Below are 22,948 nucleotides of genomic sequence, written 5' to 3'. Positions count from 1 at the left end.
TTAGCTAAGGGAGAAAAATGCAATCAGCAGTCCAAAAACATACATGCCCAATCAATATCACTCCTGACCATCATGTGGCTGGTGCCTCCATACGCCTCAAATATTCGGCTGAACCCATTAATATCAGTGGGTTCAGTCGAAATAAGTCTTATGTGTATGGCCAACTTTAGTCATCTTTGATGATAAACCTTTGTATGAGTAATATTAATAGATCACAATGAAGTAGGAATGCACTAGTTTTATATTGCTGGATGATGGACCTTCAGAATCTTTTCTTCTGGTGGACCAAAGTCTGGCATTGCCTCAGATGGGAAATTATCAGGCAGTTATTGAAGATGATATTTGTAGTAACTGTTGACTGACAAGAGCAGTTAAAGGAATCTCAAATTTTCCACCCAATGGACAACATTTAGTACCATCGGTTTCAACCTTGTGTTTGTCTGATTCGCCATAGTTTCGACCAACTGATTCAACCAGTTTAGACCAATTTCAAAGATATTTCACAATTTATTATGCAAATTTGAAACAGAGAATGGCAGATGAGGATACAATTTCCCCATGACCTACAAATCCCATACGAGATGCACTTATCAACTGTGCATTTACGACCTGTGTTTGTGCCGTGAATCCTCAGCAGGGTTACGCCACATCACTATGTTTAATTTTGACTCAAATAAGTGTTTTGTAAATGACTCCGGCATCCTCTAAGGGGAAGAGAAGTCAAATACAAGAGCTTTCTAGTAAAAATTAAGTAAACTATAGATTAATCCCAACCATCGTAAAAAAAAATGGAAGGTAGGCATGCAGGCATGGATAAGACAAACTCTGTGCATCTGTACCCCTAGGCAAAAGCACTCTAGTCTCTGAATGTGAAGCCATTTATGAAGTCCTTTACAGCGCACAGTCAAAGAGGTTAATTGAAAAATTTCTTAATGTCATTATGAAAAAAAACTAGATTAACCCGAGTTAATTCACTTTATTGTTCAAAATAAAGAGGAATAAGCATTGAACTCACTTGCAAATTTCGAGCGTGAATTAGAGGTGAGATGTTGTCTTTAAGGAGTTTGCCAATTTAATTAAGATATGGAAAATTACTTATTGTTCTTCGCCACTAAAGTGCTAGGAATTAACAAGTGCCTACGCTGCCTGTGCTTTTCATATCTCCGCCATGTGTTTGTTTGTTTAATACCCGCAAGACTCCATCGTTAAATCTTCAGTATTTATTTCACTAATTCATCACTGCGGCAAAGTGATATGGGCTCCGAACTACCATTGCAGTCAATCACTGGTGAATAGATAGATTCCAAAAAAGGCTTTATTATTAATAGGCATATTTGACTTACGATCAACAAGAATCAAATTTTTCTATAATTCCCAAGACTAATCGTAGTAACCTTGACATATAGACTATACCTTGTATAGCCTTTCATGACCTTTTGGCAATCATACTGTTACTTTGGTCTCATTGTTTTAGCCAAGAGTAAAGACCCCATACATATTAGATGGCTGTTGGCTGAACGATGGTTGAACTAATTGTTTGACTGGCAGCCATCTCGGCCGACTCTCCCATACACAGGAGTGCTCACTCAGCTGAGCTCTCTGCTCTCTATAATAGAGCCTCCCTGAGCTCTCCTCTGTTCTCTATAATAGAGCATCCAGACATATCTGGTGGTGGCTTAGACCTGGGGAGAACAAAAAGATCCACAGTCTGAAATGGGACTTGTTAGATTTTTTGACCGACAGACATCTCTCCCATACACAGACGTGCTCACTCAGCCAAATGCTCCTGTTTTCTCAATCAGAGAGCCACCAGACACATCTGGTGGTGGCTTAACCAAGTGAGAACGAAAAGATTGTAAGTCCGAATTTGATCTTGCCAGATCCTTAACTCCCACGACAATCAATTTTCCAGGAACCCCATACACATTAGACTTCGTCATCGGGTGGTTCGGCCAACAGTAGTCTAATGTGTATGGAGGGTTTAATCTTCATTTGTGTAGTTTTGTTTGACTTTTAGGCAATCATGTTGTTAAATTTACTCCAGTGCTATGGTTCTAGCCCACAATTATCTAAACCGCTATCTCCGCTTCGTTCCTCCTACAGGAAGTGTTACTGAAGAGGGCCGCAGACCTCGTTGAAGCCTTGTACGGAATGCCACACAACAACCAGGCAAGTCATTAATGCATATTTGAAAATCCATTCAGGAATACAACATTTTAGAGAGCCACAGTGAGTACGAGCTGGCAAGATATCAATACAATCTTATTTGAAATGTGTGCCTTTGCCAGCCACCTTAAGGGCAGTGTAATGTGATGAGAAGCACTGAGAATCTGGAAAAAAAAAAAAAGCTTCATCTTTTTCCATTTTTCTTCTCTGAGCTCATTTTCCTATCAGAAATGACAATTAGGTGTAAGGTGCCAAAAGCATAAGCAATCATTAAGACGAGAGAGTAACCTTGAACTGGGTCCAAAATATACAGTGACTAATAGCGAAGCCTGCAGTAAACCTGCCAAGTAGAGGCAAGAGAAAATATTTGACTAAATTGTAACAGTCATGCCATTGCCCTGAAACACATGTATATATACTGACAGTTTTATTTAGAATAACTAGGTCCGTTTCGTATTCCGTACTGTAATATATTCCTGTGTCTTCAAAGAAAATGAGACAAGACAATGATATGGCCTCACTACTGACTAATTCATCCATCTGATATCTCCAAACTAGGAGAAGCTTTTATTGATGGCTGTTGAGACCATCGCATACGTTTTCCTCGGTAACAATGTCTACGTTTATTGCTGTGTAGGAGATAATCCTGAAACGAGCAGCTGACATTGCCGAAGCTTTATACAGTGTGCCACGCAATCACAACCAGATCCCCTCGCTTGCCAACACTCCGTCTCACAGCAGCATGATGGGAGTCAACTCATTCAGCAGCCAGCTAGCAGTCAACGTTTCAGAGACGTCACAAGCCAATGACCAAGGTACATTGTTAGGCAAGACCCAATTCCATATATTGATCATGGTTTTGTACAGATGTATCCCTTCTCACCTTTCCTTTTGGCAAAAAAAAAAAATATCCAGAGACGACAGATTTAAAAAAAAGAATTGAAAAAAATTGGGCTACTCTGTTGGGTGTTGTTTCTGTTATCTGTGTCTGGATGAAAATGTGCTGAAATTGTGGCATAAAAGTTGAGTTCAGTCTTTAAAAAACTTGAAGGTAGGCAAGTATGGACAAATCTGTTAATTAAAACGGTTGCTTCATCATGTATGAAATATATAAAATGCACTTACTCCCATTCTTTATTTTTCACATGTGCCCTAATGTCCTGGTTTCAGTTCTCTTTTTCGCCTTCCTGGCAGCTCAACTTCTGCCTCGGTCTCGACCCAATGAAAGAGCTTCCTCCCTGTCACTGTGTTGATGAAAGAGAGGAAGCACCCTAAGCCAGACCATTTTTTTGTGTCTGCATCGCCCCTAAAATCCAGGACTTTAACATTGATGGCCTATCCTAGTTCATAAATCTCTGAACAGTGGGGGAACGACATTGGGCACCCCCAATGATCTGCTATTCCCTATTGATTTGAATAGGGGATGGATATGCTGTAACTGAGCAGTTTTGGCAGCCATCAACACTGGGAACAGCTGATCTGTGGAGGTGCTGGAGGTTGCATCCTCAACGATCAGACATTGATGACCTCTTCTAAGGATAGGCACCTTTTTAACAGAGAATACTATTGAAATGTTCCATGCATTTGGGGTAGAAAGTTTTCTCCTGTGTTGACACCAGCCTAACCTGAGCTGAGCTGAGCTGAGACCGGGACATTGTGGCTCATTTGAACTATATTATAAGTTGGTAGACACAATTATATGCCATTTCATACGTAATGAACCATGTTTGATCTTCCAAACAAGCCCTTTTAATCTGTACCTTTTTAATAACCAGGGTTGCCATCTTAGCTTTAGAATTTTTTTCTCGACAGCTTATCAAAAAAGCACAGACAGAAAATATTTTTTACTGACACTTTGTAAAACCATAAGAAATCCTCATGGTTATAAGTGATACATGTCTGCAGCCAATAATTCTGATATGAAGACATTAGCTGCATTCTCTTTGAGCAATCATAATAATTTGTGAAAAGGGTCTCCATCTTCACTGATCAAATCATGGATACAAAAAATTTTTTTTTTACGGACCGGGCAAAAAAATGCCCTATTTTTAAGAACTGTCCTGGAATTTCTGGATCATTAGCAACCCTGCGCCTAACACCTTCTAGAAGGACTGTGTGTTGTTGCATCCCCATGTAGATGCCTAGAATAGCCACATAGGTATCGTTTATGACTTTCGAGCAATCGTAATTAGCTGTCTCAATGTAGTAGAGTAGCAAACGTAAAAAGGAAGGATCTAAAGTAGACTAAATATAGGAATATAGAAGTCATTAGAGGGGGACCACCATCCAGCCTTTTCATAACAGCCTTTTAAGATGAAACCATTGTAACAAACAAGTTGTTGCCTGTCACTGGTGGCATTTGAAGGTCTCGAAAAGGCTGAAAGTTCATCTTCTATGTTGGTACAAACCAGGAATCAAGCCTGTTGATAATTGCTACTAAGGAGCAACGTGAAAGAAACTGACACAATTGGATCGAAGAAAGCTTTTGTTGGCTGTCTAAGCCTGCGAGGGAACAACATAGTGTGTGCTCATAGATGATTTAAGCAGGGCTTGTGTGATAAGGTTATCTTAAACTGCAACAGTTGATAGGGCAGTAAGAGGCATTGTGAAGTAAAGCATGTGTGATCAATAAATCTGTGTAGCATTTGATGTGGATTCACGGGGAAGGAAGCAGAAGTGTCTATTATAAATGATAGTAACATTATCTTTTGTTTGCTCGGTTGCTGTTTCTCACAGTAGGCTACAGTCGTAATACAAGCAGCGTATCACCACGAGGATACGTTCCCAGCAGCACCCCACAGCAGTCCAATTACAACACAGTCAGCAATAGCATGAATGGGTATGGAAACACTGGAATGCCCAATTTAGGAGTTCCCGGCTCACCTGGGTTCCTCAACGGCTCATCCGCCAACTCTCCTTATGGCAGTGAGTGTTCTTCTTAATTCTTCTGCATTCAGCTATTTCTAATTTGGTTGCTTTTTGTTTTGTTTTTTTTAAATTTCTGATTTGTGTTTTTTTTTAATTTGTGATTTATGTTGTTTTTTTAATTTTTTTTATTTTGTTGCTATTTTTGCTATGAGTTTCTGGATAAAAGGATGGGTGACTGAAGGCTGGACATTCCGGACAATAGAAATAAAGACTTAAATGCTCAACTATCGTATGATTCGATACAATTTCACGAAAGTAATGTGGTGCATATTCTACAAAAAAAACAACAAAACAAAACAGGAATTTGGAGTCTTTGTGCAATTTTTTTTAAATTATTCTCATACCATGCTTTCAATTCTGATAGAAAGAATGTTGTGTGGACAGTATGAGTGGGCTTCATTGCAATCCATTTACATGGCACATCAATGTTTATTCTATAAAGTATGGTACCAAGCAGGAACAACAGAAGGACCCAACTATTCGCCTAAGCCCTTCCATGCAGAAAACCTCCATTTTTATTTCTACTTGGAGACTAAGACGTTAGACACACTTGGAAGCTACAAACATTTGGCTACTACTGTACAAATAATATTGGGCAATGGATCTAGTATGTTAGAACTCTTGACCACCACCCTACATGCTTAGATAAGATCCCTACCAACTCCTACAGTAGATACGATTCCATGATTCATCCAGCGATTGGCCATGCCATTATTTTCCATTTATTTTCTACTTTGAACTATTACTTTTCATTATTTTATTTCCTTTTTTCCAAACTCATAAGGCAAGACCGTTAAATTCTCTTTTTTTTATGTTTTGCCACAAGAGTAGAAAAAGAAAAAAAAAAAACTCTTTTTGAGTCCTGATTATTTTTGCTTTGTTGCAGTAGTACCGTCAAGTCCTACAATGGCAGCCTCCTCGGTCACCCTCCCTTCAAACTGTAGCAGTACACACGGCATTTTCTCATTCTCACCTGCAAATGTCATCTCTGCAGTAAAACAAAAGAGTGCGTTCGCTCCAGTCGTCAGGCCCCAAGCTTCCCCTCCACCATCCTGCACCAGTGCAAACGGTAATGGACTTCAAGGTGAGTTGAGCTTCAAAAGAGAATTTTTGGCTTAAATGTAACATGTATATGCTCACGTGACAAATTTGGCAATTCTCAGCCTTTCATTAACCTATTAAATCCCCCCATTTCATATGTCGTTCAGGGAGACCAATGCACTCCATTGGGCTTCCTCATTACTAATTTCTTCTTGGAGAGGTTTATTAAGCCTCTATTTAAATGGAACCTAACAGCAGGATTTCACTCTAAAAACTATCTACATGCACATGTAGCTCTTTCAAAGACATGTCCAGCAATACCTTTACATGGCCAGTCCATTCCTCTTGTTATTGAGATATCAGTGTTTGAATTGATGTGCAAGTAAGGATGAAAGACTTTGGTAGATCTGAAGGCTGTGTCACTCCAGCTCTTTCCCCAGCCCAGCATTGCCTACTCCTGCTTGACTTACAGCCTCTATGCCAAGGATCCTCAACCTATGGCTCGGGAACCAAGTGTAGCTCACAGGGCCATGATATGTGGTTCGCGACTGTCAACTTGGTATATGAGCACCAGGTCTAGCAAACTGCTATGAAGATCAGGTCTCCAGTTGGAGACCTTTGTGTGAAGCTTCATGCAGAAGAGGAGAACTGGATGTGCATATATTAGCCTTGCGGTTGGAGAGATAAATTAAGTAAGTGCTAAGCCGGAGATAGCATGATAATGCCCGCTATAGGGGAGCATGAATCTGAATGTAACAGTGTGGCGGGAGAGCTTAATGCAGGAATACTGAATGAACATAAGGTGGGAACGCCAGAATGCAAGCATAATTCCTCAGTGTTATTTCTGTAGGGAAGTTTTGGCTTTTATTGTACCGATAAGGTGTGTTCTAAGTGTCACTACTGTGGGGGCCCTGGATGCGGCTCATGACCTTCTCTCACGACTGAATGTGACTCTCAAGTTTAGAAAGGTTGTGGACCAGTGCTCTATGCTGTGTAACTTCAAACAAAGAAGCGCTCAGTCAAGCAGGAGTAGGCAGCGCTGGGTGGAGAATAGAGCTGGAATGACAGAGGCTTCAGATCTACCATAGCCCTTCAGCTATATAAAGTGTGAGGATTCACTCATTTTTATGTGGTAACTTTCAAACAGGCAGACAATACGGTCAGGTCCAAAGCAGCTGAAGTTTATTAACTCTATAAACTTCCTAGTAAAGTCCAGAGAAAACAGTCTCTTCTGGGCACAAAAGGTATAACAAAGCCAAAACAGAAATTAAACAGTCCATAAATAGCACAGTCTCACCCATTTAGATGTCAGTTCTTCTCTCGGCCTCTAGCAGAGACTGAGCCACACAAGCAAGGTCTTTCTACCTTGCACACACACACACCCCCTAATGAGACAGCATGGTTACTTTATATAAGCAGAACCACACTCAAGAGTGAAAATATGGGTGCAGCCATTCCCACCCAACTCTTTCTAACTGCTCCTAAAAACCGAACCCTTGCTATGCTTTATTAACCCTACTTGTGCTGGAGCCTGCTTTTTTCAGTCCTTACATCACAGAGGCAAAGCGCCTCGGTGACACATATCTCCCCTTGAGACTCTGTTCGGCCGTGAGCCTACAAAACGTATTGCTGGACTTGTGTATATAAATACTTTGAAATTCTGCTGACAGATTCCCTTTAAAAGTGAAATATTGATATAATTGATGTAATCCATAACAATGGCTTGGCAACAAAGAGTACACATGTATCCATTGGCACTGTGTCTCTACTAATAGAGGCATTTATGGCTCCCTATTATGCAAAAGTGCATTTAAATGATCACCATTTTACTAACAATTAGATTCCATATAACATGACATCATCACATATGGGAGTTTGTGACATCTTCAGCCAGCAGTTAACTGGTGGCCAAGGAATAGCTATTGCTACTCCTCTGCCACATAATAATCCATCCATGGTTCCCCTATCTTTTAGCTATCATGGTGATGTATCAATGTCCTGCCATTTTTTTTTATTCCCTTACATATAAATCCATTTCCTCGCCACAGTTTCTAAATGTCTGAAAAAAAAAATTTGGTCACTAGAGTCTTGACAGTCCATGATATTAATGATAGTATTCAATGCTGCAAGATATATCAAGTATGTTTCTTATTTTTCAGACATGTATTATACTACCACATTCCAAAAATGTTGAAATTCGTAAAGCTAGAACCAGTGCTGCATAATGTGAGACATTTTCATCTTTTAACGTTTCATAAAAAGAACCGTTTACCATTGAGATATTTGTTATTTTACTAAATATCAACACCCCTCCTTTTCCTTCCAGAACGATAAAAAAAATCTAAAATTCTATTTAAATCAGTATAAATTAAACATAACTGGTCCAAAATGTGACATTTGCAAAAGAAACAAATTCACAAAAAGAAAAAGCAAAATAACTATTTATGTGGCAAAATATTATTCATTCAAAAAAGAAAAAAAAAAACTCATATAGGATTTATGGTCATGAGATAAAACTATGATTAGTCCCGATGTCTCCAAGGTCTCTGCTCATATAATGTAATGTAAATTTTGAATTCTTAAAGAAACAGTGTATCGGAAAACACAACGATAATTTCTATCTGAGTAACAGTCTGAACATATGTTATTTCTCAAAATATTTTTAAATGTAGAATCTGGAGAGGAAGATGGTTGGGGAGGGTATACTACATGTATAGGAAGTGGCATCTCTGTCCTTTTTCCATTGGGCGTTTGCTTTGAGAATGGCACAAAACACCAGAGACTTCATGATTCAAAATGTATGTACAATTAAACCATAGTATCCATAGATGTGAATAATGATAGAGACCTTACCCTGAATTGCATGATGTCCCCATTTTATTGCTTTAATGTTGGTCCATCACCTACACACAGGAATCTTTCTTTAAAAAAAAATAAATATTGGGGCCGAATTAATGCATTTTCCATAAAGTTCCCACTTGGTGGGGACTAATGACGTCAATGGAGGAGACATGTACGAGCCAATGCAAAATCCAACCAATGGTATTGCCTGCACTGACCAATCAGATTGCAGATCTTGAATTTTTAAATAATTTGTAAAACTATTTAAGTCACTTTGCATTAGTCCACGTTCACTCGTTCAGTATTTTACATCAGTATTTCATAGAATCATAGAATCGTAGAGTTGGAAGGGACCTCCTGGGCCATCTGGTCCAACCCCCTGCTCAAAGCAGGATTCGCTAAATCATCCCAGTCAGATGTCTGTCCAGCCTCTGTTTGAAGACTTCCATTGAAGGAGAACTCACCACTTCTCGTGGCAGCCTGTTCCACTCATTGATCACTCTAACTGTCAAAAAGTTTTTTCTAATATCTAATCTGTGTCTCCTCCCATTCAGTTTCATCCCATTGCTTCTAGTCTTCTTTTTTTGTGAGCCAAAACAAGAGTGGGTGATAAATACAGAAGTGGTGCTGTATCGCTATTATACTTTTTCTCTGATTGATCCCCTTCTGGTTTTGGCCTACAGATACTGATATAAAATACTGACCAAATACTGAATGTGTGAACATGGCCTTAGCTTGTAGATGTATGCCTTATGCCATAAATATTGGCTGCATTCTAACAAATACTACTCCCGGCCATGCCATTAAAGCCTTTCTTATGTGTAGGTGTCTGGTGCTTCTTAAATATGAACCAATTATTAATTTAATACTGTTATCTATAAAGTTTTATATATTCTTGTCTTAAAGAGGACCTGTTGTGACTTTCCATCAATATGTCATTTTTTTTTAACCTGGTGTATATGCCCTTGTTTTCCTGAATCTGGTGTAGTTTTTCTTTTTTTTTTTTTTCCTGCACCTCTCCATTCCTGAGATATAGCCCCATCTATTCTGTATATAAATCTACTATTTCAGCCAAGTGGGTTGGGTTCTGAATACTTCTCTTGAGGACCACACCCAGTAGGCTAAAACAATAACATTTACCTTATTTTTCGGATTGTAAGACGCACTTCCCCCCTCCAAATTTGGGGGGGAAATGGGTGTGCGTCTTATAATGCGGAGCGTCTTATAATCCGCAAAATACGGTGTATGCAGAGAAAATAGGGTCTTATCTCGGGAATAGGGAGGCACAGGGACAAAAGAAAATCTATGACAGATTTAGGTGAACATCGGCATTTATACTGGGTAAAATTTATATATTTATGGAAAATGACACTTTCTATTTAATATGTTGTATGACTCTTAATATTCAAATATAGAATGGATAAAAGTAGAAATCTCAAATGCCAAAGTTTCTACTATATTCCCTAATGGAACATCATAGAGAGTACTCTCCCGCTCGAGAGCCCACAGGATATGAGCTAACATGGATAGCCAACAACACAAGGCTATACATCTAATACTAGTGGTCACTATAGAGGAAATGTCTGGCTGCAGCTTCTCTTGGCAATAATAGCTGATTGCCAGGGGCTTCTTACATAGACATCTCCTTTAATGGGGGGCTCAACTTTGGACAATCTCTACTTAGAAGGGTCACGTGATAATAAACAATTAAAAGTGTTCCCTCAGCAATCAGCTGTAATCTGTAAAGAATCCTAGGAATAAGTGTTCAATTTCTCTGCAGCACCTCCACAGGGGAAAATAGGCATTACATGCTGAAATCAGTGGTTTTTCAGAGTAGTGTTGGACAGGACAGGACCTCCAGAATGAGAGACACTCTTTATAACCACTGTCCACTCTGGCCAATTGATAACTATCCTGAACAGATTAAAGAGTCCCATTTTAAAGGGAATGTAAGAGGGTCCAAAGAGACTAATGAACCAGACACTGATTGCGTTATTGCAGCCGTGTATTTTTTACTCTGAAATGCTGCCGCGTTTCAGAGACAACAGACATGGAAATGTCAGACAGGGACTATGATCTTCAGATAACTAGTCCAAGAGTCTGATCCCAGGTGGCTTCTCCTCTAACTGTTCTCCAGGCTTCCATGTCTCTCCCTATACACACATAGGGAGAGAACTGTCAGTCTTGGGAACGAGTAAAGAGAAGCCACCGGGGATCTGCTTCGGACAAGCCATCTTTGACGTGTGGTCCCGGGTCGGCTTTTCAAAGTATGTTGTCTTGGAAGTGTCTGGTTCATGCTGCCCATTGTTCGAACAGCATGAATCTCTTGTCAGGTTCTCTTTAACCTCAAATTTCTCTAAAAGGGTGTATATTAATTTATTCTTTTTGTAATTGGACAACCCTTTTCAATAATTTGTTTTTATAATAAATGCTATTTAAAAAAAAAAAAAAATATTACACAGCATAAGAAAAAAAATATTGGCGCTACAGAAAATGAGCGTTGGCCATGGCAAGCGATTTAATTGTTCCTTTTCTATCATATATCTGAGCATAAAGCCATCAGCGCCATATTAAGCTCCTATGAGGCACATTAATAAACCACATTATTTTTGGTCGTAGGAAATAATAATATACACGACCCATTTTTCAATAACAATTATTACGATTCATGCCAAGTGCCAAATGATAATTATTTCCCAATGCAACGTTACAGTAAATTTGTATACATGCGAGACATAAGTCTTATCAGCCATAAACTGGTAACTGTATTCCTAAAACAAATTAATATCGTTGGGATTAATGAACTGAGAAATTGAAGCTTAGATCACTACATAAGCAAATTTATTAATGTTACACATAAATTAGTGAGGGGAAAAAAAAATAAGTTTTAATGAAAGAAAGACAAGTAAAAAAAATGAAAATAAATAAATAAAATGTCTAAATTGTAATAGTTCCATCTCCAGCCTTGATTCATTATTGTTAAGGATTCAAAGGATTTTGGAGATCTTCTCCCTAATAATAATGCATGATAAAACTAAAACTAAAAAATAAAAAAATTTGTTACGTATCACAAACCAGCTTTTTCCAGTGGGCCCGAGCAGTAAGAAAATAAAAAGAGCCCTGGCTCATAAGATTTTAATTTAGAACTAGAGAAATGTCTGGTCCTGGCTGGTGAGTGAGTTGGCTTCAGCTGACATTACCAGTACTGACCATGTTGTTTTTCAGCTGTCAACATGACCAGTCTCTTGGGAGTCTGGGCCACTGTTTGCTATTAGGAAAACGCTAAGAGAAATATCATATGTGGGAGGCAGGGTGTTTTGCACCAAAATGTCAGAACACTCTCCTTTGTTTAAATGTCCTTCTCCTTTGTTACATTATATTTTGCCGACCTCTCTAAAGACGGTAGCTTAGCTATTCAGACACGTAAAAGAGATGTCCGCTCCAATTTTTCTTATTTTTAACTTAATGCACCTTCCCTAAACAAAAAAAATAAATAAAAAATAAGACGATTTGCAGATATTCGTTCCTATGCTGCCTTATGGTTGAACGTCATTTTTTTTTATTTAGCCCATGCACATGGTTATATTACAGATCTCTCTTGTATGGACCTGCAATATTGGGGTTGCATCATATTCTGGAATTTTTCAACTTAGGTCTATTCTGGCCGTTTCCTCCAAAAGAGGGTTTTACGTTTCACGGAAGGACCGTGTAAAAATATACAGATCCCTAATATTTAATTGCAAGGACTCCTTGTGCCCTCGTAAACAGGCCTGTCCAGGCTGCCTTGCTATACGCATGTGCCATAAGGGTAAAACGTTTTTGAAATGAGCCCAACATGTAAAAAGTAGACAGGTATTGTGAGAAATTCATGATACATGGACATGGGCTTACTAGTTTTACATAACCTAGGCGACTATAGATAATTACCTTGTAGAAACCCAGTCTTCCAATTATCCAGTTTGCAGTCTGGGGCTTTTATGGGTTATATTTCACAGCAATCTTTAGATATATTACGCGGAGCTGAAAGTTTCATCTTCAACAACAAATGAAAAAAAAAATCAAATTAGCTTTTTTCTTTTTTGTGCTTCTGAAGATCCAAAACCCTTAATATATCACATAAGTTTTCAACATAGCCACAAAAACAAATGAGTGAATTGAGTTCTTCTCCAATACCACCAAAAATTTGGTTTCATCAGAATCTCAATTTTTGTACATTCGGTTGACATTAATCCAGCAAAATGGCATCCTATTGGCAATCACTTTGTTGGCTTTAAAAAGTGATTGGAAGAGGTTAAAGAAATTATACTCACTTCAGCCAACCTTCACGCTCTCTGAGCAACTTCCCGCCTTGTCCTCACAGTTTTGGTCTTCTCTGCACAGGTCTTTGGTCTCTATCTGTTAGGCATCAGGTTTCTGCGTCAGCTCTGCAGGAATCCAGAGCCTCACATTCTGCGGTCTCCTGCTGTCTATCTACTGCAGAGAAGATTACTTTGCAGCAGACCGCTCCAGAGATAGCCTCCTTAAACAGAGAGTGGAAACGTCCGCCGACACACCGTGGCGTTACACTTCAACTTATGCTTTGGGAGGTTTTGCCGCTCCCGTTGTCTCCCACGTGTCCCTTCTTAAACCTGGCGATCTTGCCGCCTCTGATATCTTCCACGTGTCCCGGTTTTCCGTGTCATCTACCGGGACATCAGACTTGCCTTCAGACGAGTCTGAGGCCTATGCCTCTGATGGGCACAAGGTGGTGGATTGGAAGGCTCAGAGGGGAGGGGGCCCTAGGAGGGGGGTAATGTTAGGAGTCAGGTTTCTGCGTCTGCTCTGCAGGAATCCAGAGCCTCACATTCTGCGGTCTCCTGCTGTCTACTGCAGAGAAGATTACTTTGCAGCAGACCGCTCCAGAGACTAAGTTCCTCTGTGCTCCTACTGGGCATGCTCACGAGACGATCTCCCATTGGAGATCGGGAGTCATGGCCCAGGTTCTGCTTCAGATCTCGATCTCATTGGTCCATCTCGGAGATCTGGAAGGTCCCGCATGGCTATAAAAAGCGCGCATGACCATTCAGCCATGCGCTAGTGTAGACTTTTCAAGCTAAATGTGTGAATGGTGTCGGATGTATGACTCTGGTGACTGACTCATTTGAAACCCCTTCCCTCTGATATAACGCATGTGGATAGGGAATTAGTGCAGCAGTCAGCGCCAGTCAGTGGCAAGCCTTAGGCCACTGTGCACACCGCACCTCTTCTCTAGCATCCGACATTGCGCCTGCTTTCTGGCTTTGTCGACTAGCGGCAGTGTCCTACACCACACTGCAGTTGCAGTCCTCGGCGTCTGCAGTAGTGACACCACACACATGGTAGGTCTAGACGGACGCAGATCCTCTACCTTGGGTTCTGCTCCTGTGACTTGATACCGTGTGTGCATTTCCCTGTGGTCTGTGACACTAACAGGCTCAGCGTTTTTGTATGTTTTTGTTGCGGCGCCTCTGTGTGTGAACAGAGCCCGCTTTGCACACTTCGGGTGAAGTTGAACCCGTGCGCATTATACCGCCATATTGCTCATCTGTCATTATCTAGCAGCGGTGTAACACCTACTGCACGGTGGACCCCGAGTGGCGAACGCACTTTATTATTTATTTTTATTTAGTGCATTCCGCCGTTCCTAACATTATACTAGTGCCAGGGTCTGGCTAGTGATGGCAGATCAGCAGCAACTCCTTCAGTGCATTTACCAGCTAGAGGGCCGGTTGGCTACTCTTGAGAGTGTTATCTCAGCGGCGAAGTCTTCGGAGGCTGCTGTACAGGCGATCGCAGAGGCGGTTTCACGTATGTCCATGTCCTCCCCTGTGCAGACAGTTTCCCGCCTCCCGTTGCCCGATACATTTTCTGGCGATTGCGCCTCCTGTAGGGGTTTCGTGAGCCAGTGCTCTATCCAGCTGGAGTTACTGGCTGCGCGATTCCCTACGGAACAGGCTAAGGTGGGGTTAATTATTTCCCTTCTGTCGGGCAGGGCGTTGGAGTGGGCCACACCACTGTGGGAGCGTGGTGACCCTGAGGTTCGGACCGCTGCTCAGTTCTTAACATCTATCAAGCAGGTTTTCCTGGGACCACGGGTCAGACACGATACCTCTCTTCAGCTCCTTGCATTAACTCAGGGATCCCTCTCGGTCAGCCAGTATGCTGTTCGTTTCTGGACACTGAATTCCGAACTGGAGTGGTCTGATAGAGCCCTCATCCCTGTGTTTTGGAGAGGTTTAGCTGAGCATGTTAGGGATGCTCTATCTACCAGAGAGGTTCCTGCAAGTCTGAAGGAGCTGATTGGCATTGCCTCCCGCATTGATCTCCGTTTCTCAGAGCGGGGGCTGGAGCGTGCTCAATACAGACTGAGGGTTACTCCGGCTCCCAACCTCTTTGAACCTCTGGAATCACCCGAGCCACAGTGTTCACTCCCAGAGCCCATGGAGGTGTCTCGCGCCAGTCTCGAGGCGCGACCGGCACTAAGCTCCACTTGCGGCTACCACTGTCAGCACTGTGTTCCCCAGGATAACGGGGCCCCGCAATGGCCAAACTCTGTGCCGCCGGGCAAGACCTTTGTCCCCCCTCGCCTTCGGCCAAAGGTTCTCGTGTGGGCACACGCGTCCAGGGCGGGTGGTCACTGTGGCTACCTGCAGACCACAAAACTCCTGGCAGGGTAGTATTGGTGGCCACACAGGGCTCGGGACATTAAAAAATATATTCGGGCATGCGCCTCACGTGCTCGGGATAGCCTCCTTAAACAGAGAGTGGAAACGTCCGCCGACACACCGCGGCGTTACACTTCAATTTATGCTCCGGGAGGTTTTGCCGCTCCCGTTGTCTCCCACATTTCCCTTCTTAAACCTGGCGATCTTGCCGCCTCTGATATCTTCCACGTGTCCTGGTTTTCCGTGTCATCTACCGGGACATCAGACTTGCCTTCAGACGAGTCTGAGGCCTATGCCTCTGATGGGCACAAGGTGGTGGATTGGAAGGCTCAGAGGGGAGGGGGCCCTAGGAGGGGGGGTAATGTTAGGAGTCAGGTTTCTGCGTCTGCTCTGCAGGAATCCAAAGCCTCACATTCTGCGGTCTCCTGCTGTCTATCTTCTGCAGAGAAGATTACTTTGCAGCAGACCGCTCCAGAGACTAAGTTCCTCTGTGCTCCTACTGGGCATGCTCACGAGACAATCTCCCATTGGAGATCGGGAGTCATGTGCCCAGTTCCTGCTCCAGATCTCATTGGTCCATCTCGGAGATCTGGAAGGTCCCGCACAGCTATAAAAAGCGAGCATGACCATAACTTTTCAAGCTAAATGTGTGAATGGTGACGGATGTATGACTCTGGTGACTGACTCATTTGAAACCCCTTCCCCCTGATATTACGCATGTGGATAGGGAATTAGTGCAGCAGTCAGCGCCAGTCAGAGGCAAGGCTTAGGCCACTGTGCACGCCGCACCTCTTCTCTAGCGTCCGACACTGCGCCTGCTTCCTAGCTTTGTCGACTAGCGGCAGTGTCCTACGCCGCGCTGCAGTTGCAGTCCTCCTTGGCGTCCACAGTAGCGACGCCGCACACACTGTAGGTCTAGTTGGATGCAACTCCTCTGCCTTGAGTCCTGCTCCTGTGACCTGATACCGTGTGTGCATTTCCCTGTGGTCTGTGACACTAACAGGCTCAGCGTTTTTGTATGTTTTTGTTGCGGCGCCTCTGTGTGTGAACAGAGCCCGCTTTGTGCACTTCGGGTGAAGTTAAACCCGTGCGCATTATACCGCCATATTGCTCATCTGTTATTACCTAGCAGCGGTGTACCTACTGCACGATGGACCCCGAGCGGAGAACGCACTTTATTATTTATTTTTATTTAGTGCGTTCCGCCATTCCTAACACTATCTGCACCGTTCTGGTCCGGTATTCATCACCTCCTCACTGACTAGATCTTGTGAAGTCATGATGTAGTGGGGCAACATCTGTCATGACATTGCAAGGCCTAGTCAGCGCCAAAGGCTCCTAAGACTAGACTGTGAAGATGAAGACCAAAGAACTGTGAGAAGACCAGACCATAATTGTGAAGATAAGGTGAGGAGCTTCACAGAGAAGATGAGAATTGAACTATACAACCAGATTCATGCTAATCTGCCAAAATTCGAAGTTTTGAAAATTTGCCCACCTTAGGACTCATTAATTCAGGTTTCCCACCCAAAATATGGTGCATTTGAGGGCAGTCAAGTCACAAGCCTCAGATGTATTATTGTAGACCCCATCACGGGATCAGTAGAGTTCACTAGGTTCAATCTAAATTCAATTCCCAATTTCAAAAAGCCACAGTGCTTTTGTTTTTCCAGAACTTGAAAATAAAAATCTCTCTAGCTGTTTTTCGATTCTAAAACTTCTTGACAGGATCCGTAAAATCTGAAGTTTACAACCAAATGGCAGCAGAATTCTGCAAATCAACTTATGAAAACATAAAATTTCACTAAAACCTCCCCTCACCCCCCCTAAAAAAAAGAATAAATTGCCCATTAAAATAAAGTATTTATTCAATCTTTAGGTCTTTCACTGAAAAATAGAGAACATGTAGGCTTGTTAAGCTAATGTAATCTTTCCTCTTTTCTTCTAGCTATGTCGGGTCTTGTAGTTCCACCAATGTAAAGTCACTTTTGTCTACTTGCTTGTAGCATCAAGCTTCAGAAGAAAGCTTCAGGGGACACATTTAGTGTATTAAGGAGTACTGACGGAAACCAGTATCTTCGGAACAAAAAACCACCGAGAAGCAAAATGCTACAAACTCTTTGTTTTACAAAGATTTTATTTGAACTTATTAGAACTCGACCTGCAAAAACGATCGACTTCTTCACGAACAATTCCATTTTGTCGACTGAACTTTTCTCATATTTTTCACCTTTCTCAATCCTGAAGAAGATGGGGGAAAAAAAAAAAACGACGCCTATTTTGTACAAAGTTTCTGATTATGTCTTGGCTATGTCTAGTACTTGCTCAATGTTGGGACAAAAAAAAAATTAAAAATAAAAAAAGCGTTGTGGATGCACCGTTCCGAATTCTCATGAAACACTGATGAAAAATGCCTCAGAACATTTTTCAAGTACTCGTCATTGGACTCACAATGGTTGTGTATCTCTATAATGTGAAATATTTTTTTTTGTGGTGAAAAAAAGGGGGCCAAGGAGGTTTGAGCCATCAAACTGGAAAAAAAATAAAATAAAAAATAAAAATATATGAATCATTTAAATTTGGGAGGTGGGGAAGGCGTAAAACAAAACGGGGAAACTTGGGGAGGGGAAAGGGTTTATCATTGCTTAACTTCATCTTAATGAAATGGAACTTTGTAACTTATTGTAGTTAGGAATTGTAACTTTGATATTGAATTCTCTTGCCTTCAACAAGCACACTGACAGAGGGGAGATGCTACTGTCTGTTGGTTCCAATATACTTCCACTGCTAGAGCTTCCTGTTAAGCAAGTGTGACCTGCATCATTTTTTTCGACTTCTTGCTCGCACTGTATACTATTGCATTCTTAGGCTACTGTGAAGTCTATGTTTCTTGTACCAGAAAATTGTCCTTTTGACTTCTAGAACCTTATTCCCTAATGTGTTTTGTATGTGGTTATAAAATTGTAGACTTTTGTGATTTTGCCAAAGTTGTAGCTAAATATTTATACACTTGTCTTGAATTTTTTTTTTTTTTTTTTATTTTTTTTTATTTTTTCATTTTCCAGATCCACTTAAAAAAATATGTGAGAGCCTATTTTATTCCTTAAGCATTTTGAACCGGGGAATAAAATAAAATCTTGACACTTTCTTTCACGTGAACACTTGCAGTCACTAAGGGAATTTATTTTGTAACATATCAATTATAAATATTGTATTTATCTTTGAAAATTTTTTGTATATTGCTTTCCATTGTTTTAATTTTTGTTTTTTTTTTGGTTCTTGTATGTATGTATTATTAATATTATAATTATTGTTATTTTTTAAAACATTTTTTGTTGTGTTTGTTTTTTTTTGTCATATTGTTTTCATGTCGGGCTGGTGTGTTGACGTGCTGAGAAAACAGCATTAAGCCAAGAAAGGTTGCCTTCATACTGTATGTTCTTTTTTATTTTTTTTCAACAAATCATGGTGTCCATAAATGTCATTTGTACTTTCAGAAATGTGCTATTGTTTAGACTTTCCGTCCTTTTTTTTTTTTTAATTATTATTATTATTATTTTGAGGAAAAGTCAAATTCATTCTTTATTTTTGTATTATTTTTAAGTTATCTGAACAAATGATTTTTTTTTTTTTTTTTGGAATAAAAGTTGTTCGTTGTATAGTCAAAAAAAAAAAAAAATTGTGCCACATGGCTGTAATTAATATTAGTAGAACAAAATGTGCATGATTATCTGACCACAAACACCACGGTCTTTGTGGTTGTATGTTTATTTTATTTTTTTTTTATTTTTTATTTTTTTTTATAGAATGTAAAAATCATTTTAGCTGCCACTCATAAGAATTGCCACATAGTTAAAAAAAAAATAAAAAATAAAAAAAATGTGCTTACTGGACAAATTCAGAGGCCGAAAATTTTAAATAGATAATTAACAACTGATATTTTGTTAAAAAAAAAAAAAAAGTTTGCCACATTTAGTTTCTCTGATGCCTTAAAGTTATTTTCTTTTTTTTTTAATTAAAAAAAATAAAAATAAAATATTTTGTGCTATTTATTGCAGGTTTACACCACGAATTCTAATCGTCGCATCGTTACGATGATTTTTGGTGTAATTCTAAAAATAAATAGAAGAAGAAAAAAAAAAAGCACAATCCTGGTGTAAAATGATGTCACTCCTTTTCTGCATCCGTCTTCTGCTGCACTCTGCGCTCCCAAACTCATGCACTGTTTATAGGTTTCATACAATTCACGGCAATGCTCAACTTTTTTATATATTTTTGATGGAAATTTTTTGGAGCGAGTCCCAATAGTTGAGACTTTTTAATTGGAAAAGATATCCTCGGTAAATGATATTAGTGCCAAAATCATAGTTTGTAAAGGACCGGTTAATTTTTTTATTTTTTTTAATTTTTATTTTTCTTTGCACTATAGATGTTGCTATTACAGCGGTGTGAATACTTTTGCAAACTGCAGCAGAATTAAAATTTCTACACCAAAAGGAGAGACATTTTATTTTAATTTCTAGGCAATACGCAGATTAATCACGTGTTGTAAAATAGCGGAAGCTGCGGCGGCCCAACACGGACTTGAGATGCTTTGCACATTTACGTTCTGAAAGCCTGTAGGCTTTAGCTAAATGGGAAAAAATCTAGACACTTTTAAAAAAAAAAAATAAGTAAAATAAAAGTAAAAAAAAAGCCTCGTTTTTATTTTGTATAGGAAAGGTTCAAATAAAGAAAAAAAAGAGGTCATGTGTACATGTGAAAAAAAACAAACAAAAACATTTGCAAGTTATTTCATTAATGCAATCTGTTTGTGTTCTAGATTAGTTAGTCAATTCACACATTGTCTCCAGAATGAACGCTTCACTAAATGGTAGATCTTACTGTTAAAGACCCTACAATAAGATTGTTTTATCTGTACATTTTTTTCAGATATTTAACTGTATAAAATGTTCATTTTACACAATATTTAATTAAAGTATTTCTTGTCTGTGAATTTCACTTTTTAGTAATTTTATCTGAAGTTTGATTATTAAAAAAAATCTTGCAAATCACCGAAAAGGAACAGAACGTTGGGGTTTCTTTTACACAAACTTTACGTCTCTGATTTAAAGGGAATCTGTCAGCAGGTTTTCCCTATGTAATTTGAAGACAGCATGAGATAGGGGCTGTGACACAGATTTCAGGGATGTGTCACTTATTAGGCTGTGTGCTGTTGTTTGCATACAATGAAAGTTTTATCACCAGGACATTATAACTGTCAGGACTAATGCCTGGTCAAACCATGCCCCCCTCCTTTGATAAGCAGCTCACTGTTGACATACAATGTACAAGGAAAGCTGTGGTGTGGGCGGGGGCAGCTTTCTGAGCTCTGCTATATGCTGCATCTAAAAACTCTGATTGTGTCATAACTACTGCTCTCTGTAAACTAAGTGATACATTGCTGGAATCAGGGTCTCTTTTCTTACATCATGTTGCTCTTAGATGAGGTAGCAAGAACCTGATGGCAGATTTCCTTTAAGAAAGATATACATTTGTAAAGTATAAAAAGTGTCATTGCAACACGAGTATAAAAAGAAAGTGCAAGGAAAAATTCTAAAAATATTTTCAAAGATGACTTTTCACTAGTGATGAGAGAATAAATTCAAATGAAATTGAATTCTACTCGAATTTGACAAAATATGCATTAGCCAAAATGCAGAGTTTTAGTAATGAGCTTTGGAGTGGATTCAGCAAAATGGACATTTTTCGGAACTGAAAGGGTCATCTAGAAAATAAAAAAAATCCTTAAGCTCACCTTACCTCTCACTTCTCTGGCCCCTCTGGTACTCACCATCACTCGTCCAGTCCTCGCCGCATTTTTCTGGTCCCCATTGCTCGAGCTGAAATCCCCAAACCTTTAACTCAGAGGCAGGACTTCTGGCTTTAATGAGGCCCAGGGCTGTTCTGCACACTCATGCACAAGGTCAGGGCACACATCATGATGTTGTGACCTTTTGTGCACTTCCTCAGAACCCTCTTAAGCCTCATCAGAGCCAAAAGTCCAGTGTGAGAGGCTCGGCAATTTCAGCTCGAGCAGCGGGAATCAGAACATACGATGTGGACCGGACTGGTGGTGGTAAGGAGTGGAGAGGCCGGAGAGGTAAGCGATAAGGTGAGTATAATGATTTCTTTATTTTTTACAAATTACACTTATTATGCTATCTACAGACACCATAACATAAAAAGGGACATTAATAGTGCATTAAAAAATTTCTCGAATAGCTGTCAAGTGAACGATCATTTGGCTGCCAGCTATCTCTCCCGACTCCCCCATATGCTGGATGCTCGGCTCCTCTGAGTGCTCCAGTAATCTCCATGAGAGGTGCTGCCGTATAAAAAATAAGCTGTTGAGTGTGTTCTTACATCATCTGCCAAAAGAATGAGTGTTGTGAGGACCCCATACACATTAGTCAGAAAGCCAATTCTGCCAAAATTTGTTTTGAAGGCTTTCTTTGAATTTTTTCATGTGTATGGAGGAATTTATGGGGCTAATGCCCTCCCTACAAAAAAGACTAATTTTGACCGATGCCGGGTACAGTCAACAATCTAATGTGTATGTAGGCCCAAAACAGATGATTTCGGAAAGGGATAAGGATTCAGCATGTCTGATTTTGGACTGCCGATCATTGTGTTCTCTAAGAGATAAGCAGTCACCAGAGATGTCCGGCAGGGGCTCTCTCGAAGAGAACACAAGAGCACTCGTCAACGCGCTTTTTTGTACGGGAGCAATGGGTGAGATTTCTCCCTGCTGAACAATGGTTGGCTTAATGCACTCTCCATGCTAAAGACCACTCTCTCTGATGTCAATATGACCTAACAGGACAACCCTTTTACAGAATCAAAGCAACCTAGGAGAGATAAGAAACAGATAAAATAATTGATCTGACTTATCAATAGTTCTGAGAGGTGTTTTAATTAACTAGATTGGGAATCAGCCATCTTATATCTTTAGACAATGAGGCAAGACAAGATATTTTCTTGTTAGAGGGACATCCAATTCTTACTGTTAATCCAGCAATTTCTATAGAATATTCTGGATGTCTAGATCTTCAGGTTACACTTTTAAAATTGTGACCAGAGTTAAACTGAACACGAGAATATATTTAGCAATCCAGTATGTCTCGGTATTGATCAGTGGAAAGCAGTTACTTTACCTCGTCTTTAAGGCAGCAGATGTTGTGTGATGTGGCGATAATCCACTTTTTCTCCTCTTACAGATTACCAGATATTGAAACAATGGATGACAG

At 40.1% G+C, this 22,948-nt stretch overlaps 1 protein-coding gene across 21 annotated transcripts in view; it reads left to right on the top strand.

The window, feature by feature from the left end:
• Positions 1-20,655, top strand: part of EBF3 (EBF transcription factor 3) — a 206,372-nt gene extending 185,717 nt beyond the window's left edge. For 4 of the 21 annotated variants that reach the window (XM_073546365.1, XM_073546360.1, XM_073546359.1 and 1 more), the window contains exons 12-17: positions 2,104-2,169; positions 2,804-2,981; positions 4,906-5,091; positions 5,981-6,178; positions 8,808-8,933; positions 17,666-20,655. In XM_073546365.1, coding sequence (XP_073402466.1) covers positions 2,104-2,169; positions 2,804-2,981; positions 4,906-5,091; positions 5,981-6,178; positions 8,808-8,933; positions 17,666-17,712 — 801 coding nt within the window. In that variant the 3' untranslated portion in view covers positions 17,713-20,655. Of the gene's footprint in view, positions 1-2,103; positions 2,170-2,803; positions 2,982-4,902; positions 5,092-5,980; positions 6,179-8,294; positions 8,362-8,807; positions 8,934-17,607 lie in introns of all 21 variants that reach the window. The other 17 variants (XM_073546370.1, XM_073546368.1, XM_073546367.1 and 14 more) reach the window with 11 other exon arrangements.
• Positions 20,656-22,948: the final 2,293 nt, after the last annotated feature.

This window comes from Dendrobates tinctorius, unplaced genomic scaffold (assembly GCF_039654945.1).
Source record: "Dendrobates tinctorius isolate UK_male_01 unplaced genomic scaffold, ASM3965494v1 ptg000147l, whole genome shotgun sequence".
NCBI lineage: Eukaryota > Metazoa > Chordata > Amphibia > Anura > Dendrobatidae > Dendrobates > Dendrobates tinctorius.
Note: the sequence above shows the minus strand (reverse complement) of the source record. Positions and strands in the feature narration are given on the sequence as shown.